Raw genomic sequence first — 26,793 nt, forward strand, 5'->3', positions numbered from 1 at the left:
CAGCCATGATGAAATGGCAGAGCAGATTTACTGGGTCAAATGGCCTAATCCTGCTCCTACGCCTTATCTTAATTCTTTATTTGGGTGCCATGAAAGTGAAAAACAAACTGCTTCCCACACTAAGACACATCTGCTACACCAGACACGTCAGCCACATGAAAACTCAGGAAACTGAAGTCATTCCCAGCCTCCAAGGGACTGTGATAGAAGAGCAGCCTTTAAGAGGATAAAGCCTTAGAATTAAGCTACAGGGTTACAGGAAGAAAAACAGTGAAGAAATGGTATCAGTTGAATGAAGTAGGATGCACTTTAAAGTGGAAATTAAGGGTTCTAGGCTCAAAGTGCTAAAAGATCTCTTTCAGTATTGTACTTCACAACACAGGCCTTGGCAGACACCACATTTAGGCTAGAAAAGTCTCCAATTCTCATCATCCAACACAACACTCTAACTGCTCCATCAAGTTTATCCAATTAAATAAATACCTGCTTCATGGAAAACAAAACAACGTCTTGAGTGTGAGGCCACCAGGTTCAGAGGGAGAGAATGCAGAATCTCTGACCACCTTGGATCCGTGTTGGAACAAAAACATCCCAACCACATCTCAGGCAGAAATGGAACAGTTAGAGAAGCTGGTTGAGTGTAGAGGAAGGAAACACAATGCTCAAGTCTTTCCATATTGATCGCTTGGAAAAAAGGAAACCATTTTCACTGCTACATTTACTAAATTTACAATCAGGCTTTCTTACTTTTGCACACGTTAGAACCAGGAGTTAAGCATCAACAGACCACATTTCTAGGGCTAGTGAACTGATGGATGTCCTGCAGCGTAAGTCTTTCTCTCTTGGACTATCTTTCCAATCCCCTTTTCCAGCAGTATTCCAGTTAATTACAGGCGAGCCATATTACCAGCTTCCTGTATTTTTAAAATTGGCACTTTCGGCTTCATTTGGGGCCATGATGATCCTCTCGGGCTCAGGCACAAACAGGCTCCCATATTTATTTTAAAAGAAACAATTACTGGAGGAACTCGGCGGGTCAAGTAGCTTCTGTGGAGGCACAGGGGCCAGACGGAACCCAAAACGTGACGATTCCTTTGAAGCTCCCTCCAAAACAGTAGCGTTTTATTTTTGGCTTCGGTTTGCAACATCTGCCGTCTCCCACATCCAAGGTCCTTATTACAAACAATACTTTAACCTTTTTAACGTGTGAAGTAGAAACACAACAGGAAGATACATTGCACAACGATGTTACCGCGACCACTGTAACGCAATACTACGCAACAGGTAGAAATGAAATGGATGAGTTGTTAATTACCTGCCCCTGAACTGAGAATTGTAAATATGTTTAAGCTCTGCTTTCTCGGTCACTTGTTGTTGGCCTAAATCCTGGAGAAATCTTATGAACTGCAGTCCGACTTCACGTTTTTCCCTCAAACTACGTTTTCTGGACATCTTGAGTCCGGGTTTTAAGTTAAATGATACTCGAGCGAAGAGTACAGCTCTGAAAGCCGAGATAAAATGAAGTAAGGGGGACGAGGTTCAGAGCGTCACTGAAAACGACAGCTTTGAAGAGACGAGTCGCCGTGAGTCAACTGTAACTTGGTTTCAGGGTTTTTAGAAACGAAATTATTTTCGTTACATTCCGGAAACGAAAGTGAAACTCGGCTGGGTAACAGCTTTTCTCGCAGACTGCCGCCTAAAAAATAATACAAAAATTCACCCACGATGGTGGAAATCCTGGAGAGAGTAGGGAGAAGATCTGGGATGGAGATCCAGTTCCGATACCCACGCCGATGCAATAAGGGACTCTCCGTTGTAAACCCGGGACACTCTGCGGAGCACGTTTGCAGATGACTGGCGTACGTAAAACTCAGTTTGAAGTTGCACAATCTGTGCTCTGGGGGGCATCCTTCAATTTGGCTCTGAAGGCAGTCCGAATGCCGAATTTCTGTTTCGGGGCGAAAATGCTATGTTAAAAAACAAGCTAACCCAGTAGGAAGTTTCGGCGCATGTCCTTTTGCTCTTTTCCCAATGTTCACTGAAGAGAGAATTGTATCCAAAACTTGTCAGCCGTCTGCTCCTGCTAGTAATAATATCCCCACTCTGAATACAAAACGTAACACAACTACTCTAATGGGCAATTACACCAACATTGTACTGCTAGGAAACTATAGACTGAAAAAAAGGCACCACAGAAAAACCGGAACCACAGCTGCCTTCCACCTTAACACCTCTCAGCTTCTCTCTTCATATCTCCCCCCACCCACCCACCCCTCCTTCACCACCCACCCGACTTCACCTATCACCTCCCAGCTTGTTCTCTTTCCCGTCCCCCACCTTCCTATTCTAGCTTCTCCCCCTTCTTTTCCAGTCCTGAAGAAGGATCGCGGTCCGAAATGCCGACTGTTCATTCATTTCCATAGATGCTGCCTGACCTGCTGAGTTCCTCCTGTAAACTTGCGTGTGTTGCTTCGGAAATTCAGCAGAAACGCATTCCACCGGAGATGCCGCAATAACCACTTCCACCCAGGGCTGGGTGGGAATCGAGGTGAGAGTGGTCCAATTACAGATCCTAGAAACCTGGGGTTGGAAGCATTGCTCTTGTTACAGTTCCGGGGACCTGGGATTGCAAGAATTTTGCTCAGGGTGCACCTGAGTGCCATTCTGGGAGGCTGTAACAGTAATTATGCTCATTGTAGACCTGAACGGCTTGAACTGAAACTGCAAAGATTTACCTTCATTTATGGACTTAACGAGTTCTTGTCTGATTTTAAATGGACGGTGCCTTAAATTACTATAAGTGAGAACGAGAGGGTGATCATGTAGATTGCTTTTGTAACACGCACGAATTTGACCAGAAGGATTTTTCCTTTTTTTAAATTGTATCCTCAAAGTCCCCCTTTTTGTTTTAGGTTAGCTTAGTGGCTTTTTTCTTCTCAATAACAGGAATTTGGGGGTCTTTTTTTTTCTATGAATTGTTAAGCGGAGATGTGTTTTTTTATATTAGCTTAATACTATATATGATTTTGATAGTGTATATTCCTTCCTTTGTACTATTATTGAAATATGTACTTGAGATAACTTCTCTGATTTGTATTTACCCTTATTCTCTTACGTCGATAAATAAAGATTGAAAATGAAACACGCACGAAATGCAGGGGGACTCAACTTCAAAGGTTCAAAGGTCCAACCAATTTAATGTCAGAGGAATCATCCTGAAATGCTTTTGTGTTTGGAAGCCTGTGCCCAGAGTGTAAACTACGGGGGTGGATACTGCGCCCTTTCCGTTTGTTATGACAGATTAACAACTCAGATATTGAGGTGCGGGTGGGGTTAAATTTGCATGACACAGAAAAAATGGATGGTGAGGGATAGTCTAAGATTATGGAAATACTTGGAGACGGGTGAGGTGTTTTGTGTGTTGCTATAGAAATATATTGATCAGCTGGCAAACTGGGCAGAACAATGGCAGATGGAATTTGATCCTGATTAACTGCAAGATAATGCACTTTAGAATGTCAAATAGTCAAGTCACTTTTTATTGTCATTTCGACCATAACTGCTGGTCCAGTACACAGTAAAAATGAGAAAACATTTTTCAGGACCATGGTGCTGCATGAAACAGTACAAAAACTACACTGAAACTGCGTAAAACAACACAAAAACTACACTAGACTACAGACCTACACAGGACTGCATAAAGTGCACAAAACAGTGCAGGCAGTACAATAATGACAATAGGCACAGTAGAGGGCAGTAAGTTCATGTGAGTCCAGACTCTGGATATTGAGGAGTCTGATAGCTTGGGGGAAAAAACTGTTACATAGTCTGGTTGTAAACATGGTAAACTTAAAACAGTGGGAAATGTACTTGACAAAGAACAGGCAGAGGTAATCAGAAAACAGAGTATAGGGGCTTCCCTCCGTCCACTATCAACTCTGCCCTCCATCGCGTCTCCCGTATTTCACGCACCTCTGCCCTCACCCCATCCCCCCGCCAGCCACCAGGGATAGAGTCCCCCTGCTCCTCACCTATCACCCTACCAGCCTACAGATCCAACGTATAATCCTCCGTAACTTCTGCCACCTCCTACGTGATCCCACCACCAGCCACAACTTCCCTTCTCCCCCACTATCGGCTTTCCGCAGGGATCGCTCCCTACGCAACTCCCTTGTCCATTCATCCCCCCCATCCCTCTCCACCGAGCTCCTTCCGGGCACTCATCCCTGCAAATGGAAGAAGTGCTACACCTGCCCCCACACTTCTTCCCTCACCACCATCCCAGGCCCCAGACAGTCCTTTCAGGTGAGGCACCACTTCACCTGCGAGTCAGCTGGGATGATATACTGTATCCGGTCCCGATGTGGCCATTTATACATTGGGGAGACCCGCCGCAGACTGGGAGACCGTTTCGCTGAACACCGGCGCTCGGTCCTCCAGCAGTGGCGGGATCTCCCTGTGGCCACACACTTCAATTCCACAGACCACTCCCACTCCGACATGTCTGTCCATGGCCTCCTCTACCGTCAAGATGAGGTCACACGCAGGTCGATGGAGCAATACCTTAACTCTCGCCTAGGTAGCCTCCTTCCTGCCGGCATGAACATTCAACTCACTGATCTCCGTTGATATCCCTGCCCCCCCCTTACCCCCATCCCTATCTATTATTTTAGTCTGGTTCTCTTTCTCTTTTTCCCCCCTCACTATAATCTACCCCCAACCCTACCTTTCTTTCTCTTTTATTTCCCATAATTTTCCACCTTCCCCCTAGCCCATTTCCCTCCAGCCTATCACTTCCTAGCTCTCTACTTTATCCCTCCCCCCACTTCTTATTCCCCCCTCGACCATCCCATGTTACTTCACTCTTGATGAAGGGTTTCGGTCCGAAACATCGTCACTACCTCCTCCCATAGATGCTGTCTGGCCTGCTGAGTTCTGCCAACATTGTGTGTTTTTATGTATAGGTTTCCTGTTGTTACATCCTGCAAGTAAGACAAGGAGTCGTCAGGACAAATTAATCCTTTAACATCTCAATACAAAAGAACAATCAGACCCATAGTCATTCCAGCCACTCAAATAGAGAAGAATTTAATAATTTAGATCAGAGACTTCACCAAAATTAAGAAAGGAATGTAAAGAATGTCCTGCCTTATCTCCACCTTTTGTCAGAACCAAAAGGTGTGAAAAGTTAGGAGACATCTTCTTGTGGGTTTTATAAATTTATAATCCTTATTTTCACTCAAAGAAGCATCTGTGAGACATTATTCAAACAGACTGCAGTTACAGACATTGTCGGTACTTAACCCAAAGTTGAAATTTAAACACAAAATCAAAAGGTGTGAAAAGTCCGGAGACAACAGCTGCTCAAACTGCATCCATTCTCAAACCAGACTACACAGACTCAACCTTAACCATTATTTACAGGAATCTGAGACTCCCCAATTCCCTTAAAACTTTATCAGAGGGACCAGGTGAGATTCTCTGCCAGGTGAACACCAAGAAATTTGGTGCTCTTAACAATCTGTATGGAGGAGCTGTCGATGTTCAGTGGAGAGTGGTCACTCCGTGCCCTCCTGAAGTCAACAACCCCGTCTCTTTTGTTTTGATAAAGGAAGCTCAGACACCTTTAGTAGTAGGGCCCTAAACTTCACAAGGGCAATAAGCCATTACCCATATAAGAAGTGTCTATGACCAAAGGACATGGGTTAAAGGTAAGGAGTAAGAGGTTTAGAGAAGATATAAGGAATAATTTTATATTCACCTATAGATGCTGGTTGGAGTTTGGAATGTGGTGCCCAAGAGGGTGGTAGATGCATGAATTCTCTTAACATTTAAAAGCTTCTAGAGAAGCACTTAAATTGCAAAGGAAGAACTGGTTATGGGCCAACTGCTGTTAAGTAGAATAGATGGGTAAATGGTGATCAGCATGGGTCTAGTGGGCTGAATGGCCTGTTTTCTGTGCTATATGACTCAGAGTCAATAGTACCAATTATTTATGAGCATCTTGGCAGGGCTAGTGGGCCTGAGTTATTGGGACAGGTTGGCCAGGCTCCCTTAGAACATAGGAGAATAAGGGACAACTTTGTAGAAATGTTTACAATTTCAAGAAGCATAGATAAGGTGGATGGCAACAGTCTTTTCCCCAGGGTATGGGATATCGAAGCTCGGGGATATGCCACTCTCACGCTGGTTTTACTTATGATCAGCCCATCATGTGGACTTTGTCAAAAGCCTTGCTACAATCCATGTAGACTAAGTTAACATTCCCCTTCAAATGGACTCTCACATTATTTTATTGAAATGAGGCAAAACAGTAGTGAGGTCATCAACTGTATAGAGATTAGAGGTGACAGTACTTGCTACCTTGAGGCAGATTAGGGTGAATGAGTTCCCAGACCCTGACAAGGTATTTCCTTGGATCTTGTGGGAGGCTAATGCAGGAAGTGCAGGAGCCCGAGCAGAGATACTTAAAATATGCTTAGCAACAGGTGAAGTGCCAGAGGATTGGCAGATATTTAATGTTTTTCCATCATTGAATAGAGGCTTTAACAATAAGCCAACGAGCCTGAAATTAGTAGTGGGTAAATGATTGGAAGATCTTCTAAATGACTGGATATTTATACTGTACGTATTTGGATAGACAGGGAGTGATCAACATGGCATTGTGTGTGGTAGGACCTGTTTGATCAGTCTTATAGTTTTTCAAGGAAATTACCTGGAATGCTGATGTAGGTAAGGTAAGGTAGTAGATGTTGTCTACATGGACTTTTAACAAGGACTTTGACAAGGTCCTGCCAGAGAGGTTGGTCTAGAAGTGGCATGACATTCAGTATGAGGTAGTAAATTGGATTAGACATTGACTTTGTGGGAGAAGACAAAGTGATAGTAGACTGCAGGCCTGTGACTAGTGGTGTGCCGCTTAGATCAGTGCTGGGCCAATTGTTGTTTGTCATCCACATCCTCCCTCTATGGCAAAAATATCTTTCCTCAGATTAGTGAACCAAAACGGCACACAATATTCTAGGTGCGGTCTCACCAAGGCCTTGTACAACTGCAGTAGAACCTCCCTGCTCCTGTACTCAAATCCCTTTGCTATGAATGCCAACATACCATTTGCCTTTTTCACCGCCTGCTGTACCTGCATGCCCACCTTCAAAGACTGGTGTACAATGACACCCAAGTCTCGTTGCATCTCCCCTTTTCCTAATCGGCCACCGTTCAGATAATAATCTGTTTTCCTGTTCTTGCAACCAAAGTAGATAACCTCACATTTATCCACATTAAATTGCATCTACCATAAATTTGCCCACTCACCTAACCTATCCAAGTCACTCTGCATCCTCCTTACGGCTAACACCGCCGCCTAGCTTCGTGTCATCCGCAAACTTGGAGATGCTGCATTTAATTCCCTCGTCTAAATCATTAATATATATTGTAAACAACTGGGGTCCCAGCACTGAGCCTTGCGGTACCCCACTAGTCACTGCCTGCCATTCTGAAAAGGTCCCGTTTACTTCCACTCTTTGCTTCCTGTCTGCCAACCAATTTTCTATCCACATCAATAACATACCCCCAATACTGTGTGCTTTAAGTTTGCACACTAATCTCCTGTGTGGGACCTTGTCAAAAGCCTTTTGAAAACCTAGATATAGCACATCCACTGGCTCTCCCCTATCCACTGTACTAGTTACATCTTCAAAAAATTCTAAAAGATTCGTCAGACATGATTTTCCTTTCACAAATCCATGCTGACTTTGTCTGATGATTTCACCTCTTTCCAAATGTGCTGTTATCACATCTTTGATAACCAACTCTAGCATTTTCCCCACCACCGATGCCAGACTAACCGGTCTATAATTCCCCAGTTTCTCTCTCCCTCCTTTTTTAAAAAGTGGGGTTACATTAGCCACCCTCCAATCCTCAGGAACTAATCCAGAATCTAAGGAGTTTTGAAAAATTATCACTAATGCATCCACTATTTCTTGGGCTACTTCCTTAAACACTCTGGGATGCAGACCATCTGGCTCTGGGGATTTATCTGCCTTTAATCCCTTCAATTTACCTAACACCACTTACCTACTAACATGTATTTCCCTCAGTTCCTCCATCTCACTAGAACCTCGGTCCCTTACTATTTCTGGAAGATTATTTATGTCCTCCTTAGTGAAGACAGAACCAAAGTAGTTATTCAATTGGTCTGCCATGTCTTTGTTCCCTATGATCAATTCACCTGTTTCTGACTGTAAAGGACCTACATTTGTCTTGACCAGTCTTTTTCTTTTCACGTATCTATAAAAGCTTTTACGGTCAGTTTTTATGTTCCCTGCCAGCTTTCTCTCATAATCTTTTTATCTTTTTTCCCTTTCCTAATTAAGTCCTTTGTCCTCCTCTGCTGGTCTCTGAATTTCTCCCAGTCCTCAGATGTGCCGCTTTTTTTTTGTTAATTTATATGTTTCTTCTTTGGTCTTGATACTATCCCTAATTTCCCTTGTCAGCCACGGGTGCACTACCTTCCCTGGTTTATTCTTTTGCCAAACTGGGATGAACAATTGTTGTAGTTCATCCATGCAATCTTTAAATGCTTGCCATTGCATATCCACCGTCAACCCTTTAAGTATCATTTGCCAGTCTATCTTAGCTAATTCACATCTCATACCTTCAATGTTACCCTTCTTTAAGTTCAGAACCTTTGTTTCTGAATTAACTATGTCACTCTCCATCTTAATGAAGAATTCCACCATATTATGGTCACTCTTACCCAAGGGGCCTCGCACAACAAGATTGCTAACTAACCCTTCCTCATTGCTCAATACCCAATCTAGAATGGTCTGCTCTCTAATTGGTTCCTCGACATGTTGGTTCAGAAAACCATCCTGCATACATTCCAAGAAATCCTCTTCCTCAGCACCCTTACCAATTTGGTTCACCCAATCTATATGTAGATTGAAGTCACCCATTATAACTACTGTTCCTTTATTGCACGCATTTCTAATTTCCTGTTTAATGCCATCCCCAACCTCACTACTACTATTAGGTGGCCTGTACACAACTCCCACCAGCGTTTTCTGCCCCTTAGTGTTGTGCAGCTCTACCCATATCGATTCCACATCTTCCTGGCTAATGTCCTTCCTTTCTATTGCGTTAATCTCCTCTCTAACCAGCAATGCTACCCCACCTCCTTTTCTTTCCTGTCTATCCCTCCTGAATATTGAATATCCCTGGATGTTGAGCTCCCATCCTTGGTCACCCTGGAGCCATGTCTCTGTGATCCCAACTATATCATATTCATTAATAACTATCTGCACATTCAATTCATCCACCTTGTTACGAATGCTCCTCGCATTGACACACAAAGCCTTCAGCGAAGAAGTTCCCCCTAAACATTTCACCTTTCACCTTTAACCCATGGCCCTTGTTCTAGTCTCACCCAACCTCAGTGGAAGAAGCTTGCTTACATTTAACCTCATCTCATTCTCCTGTGCTCTAGGGAATAAAGTCCTGATCTATTCAACCTTTCCCCATAACTCACGTCCTCAAGCCCTGACAACATCCTTGTAAATATTCTCTGTACTCTTCAGTATTGTAGCAGTTAGCATGATGCTGTTACAGCTCAGGGCGTTCCAGAGTTTGGAGTTCAATTCCGGCGCCGTTCCGTAAGGAGTCTCTGTATATGCTCTTGGGGGAATTTGTGGTTTTTCTGCGGGTACTCCAGTTTCCTCCGACAGTCCAAAGATGTACTGGGTAAATCAATTTACAATGATAAATTGTCCAATGATTGGGTTGGGATTAATCAGTTTTCTGGGATTGCTGGGGTGGCGTGGCTCAAAGGGCTGGAAGGGCCTACTCTGTACTGTATCACTAAATAAAATAAATAAATAGATATCTTTCTTTAGGTAGGTGACCATAACTGCACACAATGATCCAAATTAGTCTTATACAGCTTGAACATAACATTCCAACTCCTGTACTCAGTACTTTGATTTATGAAAGCCTGAAACGGTCTCGACCCGAAACGTCAACTGTACTTCTTCCTATAGATGCTGTCTGGCCTGCTGCATTCTACCTGCATTTTGTGCGTGTTGCTTATAAGGGAGATTGTGTCTAACAAATGAAGGGAAGAATGATTAAAACTTTTGCATGCAGCTCTGATGGGAATCATTAAATATTCACCATATAGTACTACTGAAATCCACTGTCACAGCCATGGGCACTTCAGTAAGCAGCATCATTTTATGACTTTGAAAAAATCTGTCAATACTAAGAAAAAAAATTCCCGGACTACAGATTCAGATTGTGAGTACAGTTCCCCTTTAGAAAGTCAAGTCAAGTCACTTTTTATTGTCATTTCGACCATAACTGCTGGTACAGTACATAGTTAGAATGAGATGACATTTTTTCAGGACCATGGTGTTACGTGACACAGTACAAAAACTAGACTGAACTACGTAAAAAACACAACACAGAAAAAAACTAGACTACAGACCTATCCAGGACTGCATAAAGTGCACAAAACAGTGCAGGCATTACAATAAATAATAAACAAGACAATAGGGTAGTAAGGTGTCAGTCCAGGCTCTGGGTATTGAGGAGTCTGATAGCTTGGGGGAAGAAGCTGTTACATAGTCTGGTCGTGAGAGCCCGAATGCTTCGGTGCCTTTTCCCAGACGGCAGGAGGGAGAAGCGCTTGTATGAGGGGTGCATGGGGTCCTTCATAATGCTGTTTGCTTTGCAGATGTAGCATGTAGTGTAAATGTCTATAATGGCAGGAAGAGAGACCCCAATGATCTTCTCAGCAGACCTCACTATCTGCTGCAGGGTCTTGCGATCCGAGATGGTGCAATTTCCAAACCAGGCAGTGATGCAGCTGTTCAGGATGCTCTCAGTACAACCCCTGTAGAATGTGATGAGGATGAGGGGTGGGAGATGGACTTTCCTCAGCCTTTGCAGAAAGTAGAGACGCTGCTGGGCTTTCTTTGCTACGGAGCTGGTGTTGAGGGACCAGGTGAGATTCTCCGCCAGGTGAACACCAAGAAATTTGGTGCTCTTAACGATCTCTACCGAGGAGCCGTCGATGTTCAGCAGGGAGTGGTCGCTCTGTGCCCTCCTGAAGTCAACAACCATCTCTTTTGTTTTGTTCACAGTCAGAGACAGGTTGTTGGCTCTGCACCAGTCCGTTAGCCACTGCACCTCCTCTCTGTAAGCTGACTCATCGTTCTTGCTGATGAGACCCACCACGGTCGTGTCATTGGCGAACTTGATCGGCGAAACAGAAGCAGGGACAGCATGCTGGTTTACAGGTACAATTGAAACGCTGAGGCCTTAGACCCTCACTCCTATTTATCCTACTGATGAATGTACAGTCTCTGAGAGATAAAATTGAAAACCTCAGAGCAGGATTGCTGTACCAGAGGGACATTAGGGACTGCTGTCTACTTTATTTCACAGAAACATGGCTGCTCCCCGCCATTTCAGACACAACACTGCAGCCTGACGGCGTTACTATTCTCTGCAAAGACGGGACAGCTCAGTCCTTTAAAGAGAGAGGAGGTGGAGTATGCTTTATGATTAACTCATCATGGTGCACTGATGAGGCAGTTTTGTCTCAGTCCTGCTCACCTGACTTGAAACATCTAGTGGTCAAATATCATCCTTTTTATCTGCCAAGGGGGTTTTCCACCATCATCCTGGTAGCAGTGTACATTCCAGCTTAGGCCAATGTCAGGTAGGCACTGGAGAAGCCGAGCAATATAATCAACAGGCACGAAACAGTGCCTCCCTATCATTGCGGGAAATTTCAACCAGGCCAGGTTGAAGAAATCTCTGAACATATCATCTGTGGAACCAGAAGAGCCAACAAACTTGACCACTGTTATACCAGCATCAAGAATACTTACAGTCCCATCCCACACCCACGCTTTGGAAAATCCAAACATGAGGCCATACTTCTCCTAGCGTATAGACAGGAACTAAAGACCACAGCACCAATGGTGAGGACCAAGAAGGTATAGTCAAAGAAGGTGGAGAAGCACTTGTAGGACTGCGTTGAATTGGTGGACTGGACCATATTCAGGGGGATTCATCTTCGAATCTGAATGAATACAACACAGTTGTCATTGACTTCATCAAGCCCTGTGTGGATGAGTGTGCACTTTTGAGAACATACCAGGCATACCCAAAACAAAATGCATGGATGAACCAGGAGATTCATAGTCTGCTGAGGTCTAGATCTGTGGCATTCAAGACTGATGATCCAGAACTGTACAAGAAGTACAGGTATGACCTACGGGAAGGCTATTTTATGAGTAAAAGAAAGAAACATTTTCTAACGAGGTTGGAGATGGAATCAGATGCATGTCAGGTCTGGCAAGTGCTCAAGGCCATTACCTCCTACAAAGCAAAACCTAATGTCACAAATGGCTGGGATGCTTCACTCCCAGAACAGCTCAACACCTTTCATGCACTCTTTGAAATGGAGAATAAAACTACACCTGTGTGAATCCCTGTAGCATCTGGTGGCCCTGGGATCTCTGTCTCAGAGGGCAACATCAGGACATCTTTCAAGAGGGTGAATGCTCGCTAGGCATCTGGTCCTGATGGTGTCCCTGATGGGGCTTGGAAATCCTGTGCTAACCAACTGGCAGGAGTGGTCAAGGACATCTTCAATCACACATAGCTGCATTGGGTGTTTCCACCTTCTTCAAAAGGGTGACAAATTTAATCATACCAGTGTCCAAGACAGTAGGGTGAGTTGCCTGGACTGACATCAACAGGGATGAAGTGCTTTGAGAGGTACACCATGGCCAGAATCAACTTTTGCCTAAACAAGGACCTGGATCTACTGCATTTTGCCTATTGCAACAATTGGACTACTGTGGATGGAATCTCACTGGCTTTCCACTGAGTTTTGGGTCACCTGGGCAATAGCAATACCAACTACTTATTTATTGACCAGCTCAGCACACAACACAATCATGCCCCCAATTTCTAATCAACAAGCTCCAAAACCTGGGTCTCTGTACCTCTGTCTGCAATTGGATCCTTGACTTCCTCACGGAGAGACCACTCTGTGCAGATGAGAAATAACATTTACTCCTCGCTGACAATTAAAACTGTTGCCCCTCAAGGATACTTGCTTAGCTCACTTAGCCTACTCTCTCTACACACCCGACTGTGTGGCTAGCCACAGCTCAAATGCCACCTGTAGGTTTGCTGACAACACAACTATTGTTGATATGGTGACAAGGAGGCATACAGGAGCAACAACAACCTTGCACTCAATGTCAGTAAGACTAAAGAATTGATTCAGGAAGCAGAATTCAAGGGTACACAGACCAGTCCATTTTGAGGGTTGAGCAGTTTCACGTTCCTGGGTGTCAGTATTTCTGAAGCTGTATCCTGGGCCCAACATATTGATACAATTACATAGAAGGCACAACAGTGGCTATTGTTCCATTAGGAGTTTGAAGAGACTTGGTATGTCACCAAAGACACTCTCAAATTTTGACAGATGTATAGTGAAGAGGATTCTTACTGGTTGCGTCACTGGTATGGTGGGGCTACTGCACAGGATCAAAATAAGCCGGCCAGCTCCATCGTGGGGACTAGCTTCCCCAGCAACCAGTTCACCTTCAAATGGCGATGCCTCAAAAAGGCAGCATCCATCATTAAGGACCCCCATCACCCAAGACATGCTCTCTTTTCATTGCTACTTTCAAAGCGATGGTACAGGAACCTGAAGAAACACACTTGATGTTTCATGAACAGCTTCTTCCCCTCCTCTTTCAGATTTCTAAATGTACATTGGATCTGTGAACAGTAACTCACAATTTTTTCCGCTCTTTTTTTTTTGCTCTGCTTATTTAAATCACTTATTTATATATTTATTGTAATTTATAGTTTATTGAAATTATTATGTATGGTTGATTCTGGTTCATTGGGACCCGTACATGTTGGCCCAGTTACGCGGTTGCCCCAGTTAACCAAAGGGGAGTTTGATTCATCTCTTCCATTTACAGAAAACACCAGGCAGGATGAGTGCATTGGTTTTTGAGGGTTGGCATTTTTTTGATGGTTGGTGTTTACTTTGAATGTATTATCTTGAGAACAGCACACTTAAGTCTGGACATATGTGGCAGCTGCAAAAGGTTTTATATCTTGAATGTGCAGATGGTCCAATTGATCATCATGACGGCAGCTGCAAGTCGCTAGTTTCATTTACTGACTTTAGACTGTCGTGCCCACCATCACAGACTAGATCTATTTTGAGATGTTGTACATCAATACAGGATGTGCCTTCAGAAAGAGCCATGTGCTGCCCACAAATTTACTAAGCAGACTGTTAGCTTTCTCCAGAAATGAGCATCTGCTGCCCGAACCATTCTATTGGTGACTTCAGTTCTGGTTTGCCTCACAATAGGAAGGACATTTACCAGAATACTATCTGGATTGGAGGGCATCTTTTATGAGGATAGGTTGAGCCAGCTAGCGCTTTTCTCTTTGGAGTGCAGCTGGATGAGGGGGACTTGATAGATGTGTACAAGATGATAAGAGGTATAGATTGAGCGGTGAGCCAGAAACTTTTTCCTAGAGTGGAAGTGGCTAATACAAGAGGCATTATTATTAAGGTGATTGAACGAAAATATAGGGGGGATGTCAGAAGAAAGTTTGTTTATATGCACAGAGAGGTGGGTGTGTGGAATGCAGTGCTGGGGTGGTGGTCAAGGCAGATACATTACGGACTCTTAGACACATGATAATAGAGAAATGGAAGGCAATGTATGAGGAGAAGGGTTAGATGCTGTTAGTTATCTACCTGAGGTTACAAGGTTGGCACAATGTTGTGGGTCGAAGGGCCTGTACTGTGGTGTAATGCTCATTCTCCATGCCCTACTGTATGACTTGTATACAACAGGATGCAAGTCCACAGTTAATGACTGCATCCTCCACAAAACCTGGCAAAATGTGGAGTCTATCCTTGCCGGCACTTACTGAGGAGGAAGTGGGGGAGGGGGGGGAGGAAGGCGTCAAAGTTGAGGGCCTTTCCTCTTTGGGATTTTGAAGTCACTTGTTCAGACTAGAATTTCACTATACATATCTTGAGTTCCCTACTCCAACACTTTAGGTGATTATTGTAATGTTTGGTTAAAAACAATAACAGAATCAAACATGCCATTTAAAATTATGTCAATGTTAACTGATCAGCCTTAAGAATGGAACAAATAGGCCATTCAGCATTTCTAGTATCACCTCCAGTGATGATGATGAAAGACTTGTGATATATTTCAAAGTCACAATGGTGGGTGTCTTGTAAGGAAACTTGCAAATGGTGGTGTTTCCACGCACGTAGTGCACTTGTTCTACTTGGTGATAGAAGCTATGAGTTTATGAGATGCTGTTAGAGTTATCTAACTAAGAACTTGCACTGCTTTTCAAAAATGGTAGATACTGCAACCATAATGTGCTGGAAGTAGAAGGAATTACTTTTCAGTCTGGTGAATGAGTGGTGGCATCCGTCGGTCTCGAGAGACCATGGATCTGCGCCTGGAGTTTCCAGGGCGCAGGCCTGGGCAGGGTTGTATGGGAGACCGGCAGTTGCCCAAGCTGCAGGCCTTCCCTTCTCCACGCCACCGATGCTGTCCAAGGGCACTAGGACCCATGCAGCTTGGCACCAGTGACGTCGCAGAGCAATGTGTTGTTAGGTGCCTTGCTCAAGGACACAACACGCTGCCTCAGCTGAGGCTCGAACCAGTGACCTTCAGGTTACTAGTCTGATGCCTTGCCCACTAGGCCACGCGCCAACACATGGTGAACACATGCCAATTCAGCATGATGTTTCCTCCTAATATTTTTCTCTCGAGTGTGGTAGGGCAGCATATACCTGGGCAGTGTGAGATTATTTAATCACACTATGATTTGTGTCTTATAGACGACGGGAAGGATTTAGGGTGTCAAGTGATGAGTCACTTTCTGCGAGAGATCCAACTCTGATCTGTTATTCACTCCACTATAGTTATTGCCCCACACTTTTGTGGATGGAATTTTTTTTAAACTTGCTCATTTTTTGGGGGATTTGGGTGTCAATGATGGGGCAAGCATTTATTGCCCTTCCCTAAGTGCACCTCATAAAATATAATTGAGTCAAATTTTTTGTTCACTGTTATCCTTTGGGGAAGATGCTTGACCAGTGGCGTTGAAGAGAGAGTGCCAGGAAATAGACACTGCAACAATGTGATATATTTCCAAGTCAGGATGGTGTATGATTTGTAGGAGAGCCTGGAACTTGGTGTTTCCATATACCTGCTCCCTCCTCTTATTAGTGTAGCCCCCGGCACGCCAAAGGCTCGCTCAGCTCACTTCTGTCTAGGGGGAGCAGCCTTCGGCCCCACCAAACTGGTAATCAGCTTGTGTGGATGCTGTGTGATGTCCCCACCCCGCCAATTAACAGACAGTGCACCATATGCGATTAAATGATTACACTTTATAGATCTTACTGGAACTAAGTGATTAATAATGATACAGTATATATGAAGGAAAAGAAAATAAAGAAAAGGTGCCAAACTTATCAAAGTCCAATCCACTTCGTGCACAAACATTGGAGCTCAATTAACGAAGTCTTCTGGCCACCATTCGATCCCCTCAGACCTCCTCGAATCGTAGCTCGGGACCACCCGAAGTGATCAACCAAGCACACCCGGCACGTCTGTCTTTGTCTCCTCTCCTCGCCAAACCTCCTGGCCTCGGACCGCCGCTCGGGGTTCATCCCGTTGCCCAGCTTACAGCAACGCGTCCTCTCTCTCTCACCCCCTCGTGCTGACTCCCCAAAATGCCCACCAACAATCAGTTTACAGACCCAGAAGAAAGAATAACATTAATCCCAATTGGTTAACAAACGAATACAATTCACGATATCAGTAATTTTAACCCAAACAAAACTGCAAGAAAAGCACTTATCATAACAAAGAAGCATTCCTACTTTTAACAAAACAAAGAAGCCATTTTGATTAACATACGCAGTAACATAAAGAAGAAACCCCCAATACACAAAGAAAACCCCCCAAGAAACCCCCTTACACTCTCCCCCCACCAAATTCAGTCATGTCCTCATGACTGCTAAATAACTCACCTCCCTTCCTGCCAACATAAACCCTAACCCAGGCACAAACAGTGACATTGCTCCCCACACAGAAAACCTCACGCCCTCAGGCGCTACATAGGTCAACTTATCTGGGAGTTTCGTAACCCTCTGAGACCTCTGTACCCCCTCACCAAAACTCTCCAGGCTCGGACACAACTAGGGATACCTCGAGTCCGCTTGCCAACTCCTCTCTCAACCTCTCACTCATGCCCCCACTGCAACTCTGAGCCCCCTTCTGCCCACAGCTAACCCTCCCCACTACACCTGACTCAGTGGGAGAAGGGCCAAAGGTCTCTTCCTCAATTGAGGGGAAGTTAGCAAAAGGCAGCATGTACCACACATCCAGCACATCATCCTTCGAATCTGTATTCTTCCTCATTTCTGCGATCGGTAGCTGCTGTTTGATCTTCTCCAAATGGAAGTACATGGCCTGCACTGCTCCTGCAGTCTCTTTAGCCTCTTGCAATCGAGACATCAGTTTCTTCTCTGACTCCTCCAACTCTCGACACAGGCTCAACAGTTCTGACACATGCTTTCCAGCCATCTCAATCTGGGACGCAGTTACTCCACCAGCTTCTTCCACCCCGACCTGAAAAGCAGCAGTCAAAGATTGGTCAGCCCCCAGTTCAGTATTAGGACAGGATTTGGGAGGTGCTTTGGAGTAGCCAATGCAAATAACTACAGTTGTCACTTGATAGACAATACCCAAATCTTGTCAAGGTAGGTGCAAATTTTGTTGGAGACTTTTTCCTAGGGTGAAAATAGCTAATACAAGGGGACATTATATTAATGTTTGTTGGAGTTGCAAATAGAATTGAACATGAAACTCTCAGCAACCATCTCCACTTCCCATCTTATGGTGAAAGAAAGATCATTGACAAAGCAATCAAGATGTTGAGCCTCAGACACTACCCTGAGGAACTCCTGCAGTAATGTCCTGGTGCCAGGATGACTGGACTCCACAACCAGAGTCATTTTTCTAAGGCAAAACTCCAGCCATTGGAGCTTTCCCCACTGATATACATTAACTAGGACTCCATGATGCCATCTGCATCAAATTCTTCCTTCCGTATTAACAAAGACAGCCACCCTCACCTTCTCACTGGATTAGAACTCTTCGGTCTATTTTGCCTTAGTGAAACTTAATTTGCTTTCCTGAGGAGATTTCCTCGTGCCCACCCAATTCAACTTTGCATTCCGATGTGCCAGTCCATTGCCTCTTTGACTGCCATGATGAGGTTAAACTCAGGTGGAGGCACAACACCTCATATTCCATCTGGGTAACCTCCATCCTGAAGGTAAGAACATTGATTTCTCTTACTTCTAGTAATTTTTCCTTCCTCTCTCCTGTTGTTTTCCATTCCCCACTCTGGTTACCCCCTCATCCTTCTTCTCACCTCTGGTTCACCTTCTCCATCCATTCTCCCATGTCCGCTGTCTTCTCAGCCCTTTATCTCTTCCACCTACTACAAACCAGATTCTTACTTCATCCCACTCCCCCACCCACCTTCCCCATCATCTGATTTCACCTATCAGCAGCCAGATTGTGCTCCTTCCCCTCCCCCACCTCACTCTGGTTTCTGTTCTCTTTCTTTCCAGCCCTGGTGATGGGGCTCACCCCAAAACATCGACTATTTATTTCCCTCGATTAGCCAGAAAGAATGGCAGTCTACAGATCAGTGAATTTGAATGAATCAGGGACAGTGGAAGCAGACAGACTAATTGTCTTCATTTTTGCTGCGTGCTTGGAGATGGAGACTGCCATTTTTGTGAGGAAGCTTTGTTCTCCATTTTGTGAGCTTGACATGCATGGCTTGATCAAGGTTTTAATGTCACAATGAAACTTCAGGTAACCTGCTGGACTAGAGATCATTTCCAAATAAAAAGTTATTTGTGAGATGTTCTTTGGTTGGATATAACATGCAGGTTTGTGAATGTTGGGGTTGGTGCTGGCCTGGAGTGATTCGCGTTCATTGCTGATTGCAAAGACCATGAATTACCGACTTGTCACTTAATGGGAAGAGAGCAATAAATGGATGCTGGCTTGAAGCAGAGCCAATAACAAGGTGTTAAAGTTCGGACACATGACCTGTGGTCAATGACACTGGAATGCAATATTTGAATTGATAAGAAATGGATGTAAAATTGGGTGCTTTGTGTGTGCTGGCAGTGGTAACTTTGAAGAATAACCATCATGCGTGAGCAACCCTGCGTGAAACGTGGCGATTGAATCAGGACCACGAGGAACTCCTGGCCAGTGTAGACTTCTTTGCCCGGGCAATACCTTTGCTATTCTTTGACTATTCAGGAGAGTCAGGGATACCTAGCAGGTGGACACCCAAGGCATTTAGTGGATGAATTCACATACTTGTTAGTTTAAACAATAAAGGTACTTGTCAGTAAATGCAGATCTGTGCCTCACTGAGCCTTGTTATAAGAGGTAATTCTTACACCACCTTCATAGATACTGCCTGATTTGCTGTGCTCCTCCAGCATTTTGTGTGTTACCATTGACGACTCTTTCCTGGGTAATGATTGAGAACTATTCATTTAACAATGATTAGCTAAATCAGATTTGCCCTAACCAGAAGATACTGGGCCAATTTTCCACGTTTATTATGTGGAAACTAATCTTGCAACTATACTAGAACAAGCTTGGATAGGAGCAGGGCTAGTTCTGGAGTTTAACCCTGCTACTGCTGTAATATTGTTTGGTTCCAAAATCCTTCTTACAAACCCATGGAAATGATTGGCTGAAGATTGGTTTCTGTATAATGTTAATCTGAAAGCATGTCAAGGTAGATGATCGATCTGATTCTTGCTGTTGAGGATGCTTGCCAATGAATCTACCTTGTTTTTAGCATTCTACTGCTGGTCTGCATCACTACTGAGGTTGGCAGTGATTCTTGCAGCCTCTCAGCTGTCAGCTGTTTAATTATATGTCAGCGTTAGCTACCAGATATGGCAGCACTGGCAGCCTTTGTTCAGAAATTCAGGTTGTAAGATGGCCTAGCTCTGTCTGTTGCATGCTGTTTGTCATCTGTCCTGCAGTTTACTAGATTCGGATCTCTCTGGTGCAACGCCTGGCACTACTCCAAGAGTAGCACCAGGCACAAGGTCCAAGTCCTTCTACACTCCTCTTTAAACCATGGTTGATCCCCAGTTTGATCGTAATGCTAGAGTGAAGGATGTGCTTGCCATTGCTACAAATCACACTCGACTTTCTACCATCAGGCAGGAGACTCCGATGCATAAAGACAAGGACGGTCAGGATGCAAAACAGCTTTTTCACTCAGACCATTATGCTTCTAAACTCCCTGTTGCACTGCATTCGAAGTGTCACCAGATAATTTGTACTGTGCCCTACAATATCTAATTTATGCACTTTACTTTGTGTAAATTATTTGTAGACTTAATACTAACTTCCCCAAGTTATTGTGTGTTATGTGTACTGCTGTGCATTACGCCCTGGACCAGAGAAGCACCATCTCATTCGATGGTATACATGTATATAGTTAAATGAAAATTGACTTGATGCTGTACTTGCTTGGTGGAAAGCTATTTCCTACTGAATGCAGAACAGTTCTGAAGGGTTAAAAACCATGAATAGCAGTCATGATAAAATAATCCATCATGATAGAAGAATCTGAGGTGGACTGTGGGTAATATTAGAACTATGCAGCCTAAATAGGAGGATCTTGAGCTAAAAGCAAACTCAAGAAACTTGTCCTACGTCATTAGTGAGGGATCCAAAATATGTCTGCTTCTATGCAGCTTTAACATTAGTGACCAACAATATGATCAATAGAGACATCACATGGCAAATTAAATTCAATGCAGTGTACATATAGATCCACATGGTGCAATAAACTTCTGTTGACAAAAAATAAAATCATTAGATGATAAGGATGTTACTGTGCAACCAGTCAGTTCAGAAAGATGTTAAAGCAGAAGGAGTAATTGAAAATACCAGGCAAATAAAGAAACAGATTCCGTTTAGCTAAGGTTGAAGCATTTGCAGTAAGTATAGATTGTGCGTAGTATGTTTAGTAAACCTAACTAAACCAGAAAAACAAGAATGTCTTTATAAATGAACCAACTAGTTAAATGACACTTGGAAAGATCAGGATTTAAGTTCTAATCCCAATGAAGAGTGAACCAATACAACAATGCATCATTATAATTAAAGTTAGGTTATTGTTGGGATTGTGGATAGCTGTCCACAGAAAAGCTAAATAACAAAAAACCTGCAAATGCTGGAAGTTTGAAATACAAGCACAGGAAATTGGAAACTAGCAAATCAGGTAATACCTCTTCCAACAAAAGTTGCCTATGTCAACTATTTCCAGTATTTCCTTTCTAAGTATAAGTTGTCCATCCCCAGTTGCCTGAGAAGATAGTGGTAAACTATTTTAGTCACCCACCAGCTGACTGGTGTGATCAACCTGACCGAAGAAAACGTTTAATGATATTCTCCTTGACCAGTTGTCAATGAGAAAATGCTAACTGGTTACAAACATTGCCGTGCCATTGTTTAAACCACACACATTTAGCACAAACTAGAGTTCTCAAACAATATGTACCACAGCCATATATGTATATTTACTTAACAATGGACATCACTTGATAATTGTAAAGCATTCAACAAACATAAAACACTCCTTTCTGACTTAACATTTTACCAAAGTTCACATGCAAATGAATACCTAGATCACATGCACAAGAACTTCTTTCAATTCACAGGTCCATGGGATGTGGACATCACTGGCAATATTCACCACCAATTATCTTGTACTATGCAGGCAGTCACTTTATGTAATAATTTTATTCCACTGAAGCTGACTTTAAGAATCAAGTGCTGAAATTATCTCAAATGACAATCCCTTAAACGAAAAAGTAGAGTTATAAAGTAGCTTTCACTGCTCTAAAACGTTAAGTTAGTTTGAACCTCGCAATGTTCCACAATTATCAATAAATATGGCTCTAAATTTTGGGAGGGTTGTAGGTCAATGGGACTTTTTGTGAATGAACATTTACCTGACAGGCACACAAAACTGATACGAACAGAAAATGCTGGTAAATTCTCAGCAGGTGAAGCAGTATCTATGGAACGAGAAATAAGGCTAACATTGCGGACACTCGTCACCCTGCAAACTGCCTTTTCCTAAAAGTTCACTTCTGGAAAGTGCTAAAGGACTATTAAAACAAAAACTTCACACAATCTTAAAAGTTTCTTCCCCCAGGCAATTTATCTGATCAACCATTTTAATTACCCCCCCATCTATTTGTCACTGCACTGTAAATATTTTAAACCACTTCTTATAAATAAATACATCATGATACATACTGGTATTTATGCATTTATACACAGTTTATTCCATATCCATATTTTAACCTCTAATTTTTTTATTTAATTCTTAGTAATTGTTGAATATATTGCTTTTTGCTGCATGTCACACCCCAACTAACACACCACAGGGTTAGGTTGAGAGTATTCAGGCAGTGAGCGAATCAGCCCTCTTGTGCTTTTTGATCTCGTCACTTGAGATTCAGTGTCACACAACCCTGTCACTTTGATCTGGCACATGCCTTCACTAACCAGGTCCAACACTTGCCTTTCTTGAATCTTGCCCCTCCTGATACAGGTCAACGGGATGGTGGGGGTTTGGCCAGGGTTAATCGGGGTGTGCCTAGGGTTTATGGGGATGTGTGCCCCCTTGGACCTTAGGATCAGGTTTGAGTGTTGGGCTGGTGGATGTATATGTGTGGCTGGGAGAGGTAAGGCTGCGGAGTTTTGAGTGGTGAGGTGTGAGGTGCTGTGGCGGATGGGCCTGTGTGGTGAAGCAAAGTTAATCTGGCCCATGCCTTTCATTATCATGGTCTGACACCACTTGGTTCAACGAACTGGGTGTGCACTGGGACACATCATCAGTAATGCATCCTCGCATTACCAAATTCCTAATACTGTACATATAAAAATATATGGCAAATAAAGTTGTTACTTGATTTCATATCACTAGAGAAAGCCTTGCTCCCATAAAGCTTATACTTTCCCCATGTGGCTGCTGATATGACCTCCAAATGATTCTATCTATCCATCAATGTGCAGTCTGGATGGTAAAAGTGCACATTGCAATGTTTTACAATGCAAAACATACAAAATGCTGGAGGATCTCTGTAAACCAAGCAGCATCAAAGGGGAAAGAGTAACTAGTTGATGTTTTGGGCCGAGACCCTTCATCAGGACTGGAGAAAAAAGCTGAAGAGTCAGAATTAGGTGGTGGGGAGAGGGGAGGAAGAAGCACAAGGTGATAGGTGAAACCGGGAGGAGGGAGGGGTGAAGTAAAGAGGTCGGAAGTTGATTGGTGAAAGAGATCGAGGGCTGGAGAAAGGGGAATCTGATAGGAGAGTATGGAAGTAAGAAAAGCAGAAGGAGCAGCAGAGGGAGCTGTTGAGCAGGTAAGCACATAAGGTGAGAGGGGGAAATGGGATGGAGGAATGGTGAAGTGGGTGGGGGAGGGGGGACATTATCAGAAGTTCAGGAAATTGATGTTCATGCCATCAGGTTGGAGGCTACCCAGACGGGATGTAAGGTGTTGCTTCTCCAACCTGAGTGTGGCCTCATCGTGACAATAGAGGCTGTGCACTGACATATCAGAATGGGAATGGTAAGTGGAATTAAAATGGATGGCCACTGGGAGATCCCGCTTGTTCTGGCGGACGGACCATAGGTGCTCGGCGAAGTGGTTTCCCAATCTGGGATCTCATCGATATACAGGAGGCCACATCAGGAGCACCAGATACTGTAGATGAGCCCAATAGACTCTCAGGTGAAGTGTCGGCTCACCTGGAAGGACTGGCAGTGAGGAAGGTGGTGTAGGGGCAGGTGTAGCACTTGTTCTGCTTGCAAGGATAAGTGTCAGGAAGAAGATCGGTGTGGAGGGACGATTGGACAAGGGAGTTACATAGGGAGTGATCCCTGCGGAAAGCAGCAAGTGGGAGGGTGGGAGGAAAGATATGCTTGGTAGTGGGATTCCACTGGAGATAGCTGAAGTTGTGGAGAATTATGTGCTGGATGCAGAGGCTGGTGGGGTGGTAGGTAAAGACAAGAAGAACCCTATCCCTGATGGGATGGCGAGAGATGGGGTGAGGGCAGATGTGCATGAAATGGGAGAGATGCAGTTGAGGGCAGTGTTGATAGTGGAGGAAGGGAAGCACTTTCTTTGAAGAAGGACATCTCCTTCACTCTGGAATGAAAAGCCTCATCCTGAGAGCAGATGCAGCAGAGACGGAGGAATTGAGAGAAGGAGGTGGGCATTTTTACAAGTAACTGTGAGGAAAGAGGCATAGTCCGGGTAGCTGTAAGAGTCAGTGGGTTTGTAGCAGCTTATCTACTGATATCTGTCTCCAGAGACAGAGAAGTCATGAAGGGGGTGGGTGGTGTTGCAAATGGACCAGGTAAATTTGAGGGCAGGGTGGAAGTTCGAGGCAAAGTATATGAAGTCGATGAGCCTTGCATGGGTGCAGGAAGAGGCACAATGCAATCGTCGATTTAAGGTAGGAAAAGTTGGGGAGTGATACTGGTGTAGGCTTGGAGCATAGACTTTTCCACTTAGCTAACTAAAAGGCAGGCATAGCTGGCACCCATGTAAGTGCCCACAGCTATACCTTTTGTTTCAGGGAAGTGGGAGGAGCCAAAGGAGAAATGATTGCGAATGAGCATAAGTTTCACTAGGTGGAGGAGAGCGATGGTGGAGGGGAACTGGTTGGGTCTGGTGTCCAGAAAGAAACGGAGAGCTTTGAGGCCTTCCTGGTGGGGCATGGAGGTGTATAGGGACTGGACATCCATAATGAAAACAAGATGCTCTGGGCTGGAGAACTTGAAACATTGGAAAAAAAAATTGAGAGCTTGTAAAGTGTCACAGATGTAGGTAGGAAGGGACTGAACTGGGGGGATTAAAACTGAGTCAAGGCATGCAGATATGAGTTCAGTGGGGCAGGAACAAGCTGAAACAATGTGTCTACCTGGACAGGCAGGTTTGTGGATCTTGGGTAGTAGGTAGAAACTGGAGGTGCGGGGTGAGGGAACTATGAGGTTGGTGATGGTGTGGGAGACAATGGCCCGTGCTCCTTAGCGGGATCCTGTTTGAGGGGTAAAAAAGAGGTGTCTGACATTTGTCAGTTGAGCCTTAGCAAAGTAGAAGTCAATCTGCCAGACCACTGTTTAGTAGCTGAGCTCTGCCGATACAATTTTTTAAACTGTACTCCATATAACTTAGTAAGATCACAGGTTGTTTTGCTTCTGTACACTTTTAGGGAGAGAAAAAATTAGCAATCAGCCCATTTGCCAAAGGCCTTATCTTTAACAATTTCCACGTCTGCAACCCTTTCAATTATGGCCTCTTGCACGTCCCCATTTATGCATTGTTCCACAATAGGTCACATCCCACTCAGCTAATCAGGTTCAAAGCGCTGGATTTCTTTCCCCTTTCATGGCATTACTTAACAGCTTAAAGTATAATTGACCAAGTTAGTTCTTTTGAATCAATAATGTTGCTTAGTATCAAACTGAATGTTCTCATTATGAGCCTTAGGGCATTTTATGTTAAGAGAGCTTATCATTGTATATTCTTCTTCATTTTATGTAAGACTATTAAGATATAGGAGCAGAATTAGAACCATTTAGCCCATCAAGTCTGCTCCACCATTTCGTCATGGCTGATCCATTTCCCTCTCAGCTGGAATCTCCTGCATTCTCTCCACATCTCTTGAAGAATCTATTAACTTCTGCCTTAAGTATACCCAATGACTTCGCCTCCACAGCTGCCCGTGGCAACGAATTCCACAGATTCACTACTCTGGCTAAAGAAATTCCTCATCTCCATTCTAAAAGGAGGACCCTCTATTCTGAGGCTGTGTCCTTTGGTCTTACACTCCCACACCATAGGAGACAACCTCACACATCCCATCTATCGAGGCCTTTCAACATTCAATAGGTTTCAATGAGATCCCCCCTCATTCTTCTGAATTCCAGTGAGTACAGGCCCAGAGCCCTCAAATGCTCCTCATTTGATATCCTTTTAATCCTGGAATCATTCTCGTGAATATCCTTTTGAAATCTCTCCAATGTCAGCACATCCTTTCTTAGAAAATGGCTCACAATACTTCAAGTGAGGACTCATCAATGTCCTATATAGCCTCAACATAACATCCTTGGTTTTATATTCTAGTCCTCTTGAAATGAATGCTAACATTGGAGTTGCCTTCCTCACCACTGACTCAACCTGCAAATTAACCTTCAGGGAATCCTTGAATTTTCTTTCCATTTAGAAAATAGTCTCCACTTTTATTTTATCTATCAAAGTGCATGGCCATACACTTCCTGACATTGTATTCCATCTGCCAATTTGCCCATTTTCCTCATCCAAGTCCTTCTGCAGCCTCTCTGCTTCATCAAAACTACCTACTCCTCCACCTGTCTCTGTATTGTCTGCAAACTTAGTCACAAAGCCACAAATTCCATTATCCAAATCATTGACATATAACATAAAAAGAAGCGATCCCAACACAGAACTCCATGGAACACCACAAGTCACTGGCAGCCAACCAGAAAATGCTCCCGTCATTCCCACTCTTTGCCTCCTGCCAACCAGCCAATG

The 26,793-nt window shown here is 43.8% G+C and overlaps 1 protein-coding gene across 1 annotated transcript in view; it reads right to left on the reverse strand.

The window, feature by feature from the left end:
* Positions 1-1,972, reverse strand: part of LOC140717231 (putative helicase MOV-10) — a 71,523-nt gene extending 69,551 nt beyond the window's left edge. The window contains exon 1 of the mRNA XM_073030573.1: positions 1,316-1,972. Within this exon, the coding sequence (XP_072886674.1) occupies positions 1,316-1,452 (137 nt within the window). The 5' untranslated portion in view covers positions 1,453-1,972. The remainder of the gene's footprint in view (positions 1-1,315) is intronic.
* Between the last annotated feature and the right edge of the window lie 24,821 nt (positions 1,973-26,793).

Source organism: Hemitrygon akajei, chromosome 27, assembly GCF_048418815.1.
Source record: "Hemitrygon akajei chromosome 27, sHemAka1.3, whole genome shotgun sequence".
NCBI lineage: Eukaryota > Metazoa > Chordata > Chondrichthyes > Myliobatiformes > Dasyatidae > Hemitrygon > Hemitrygon akajei.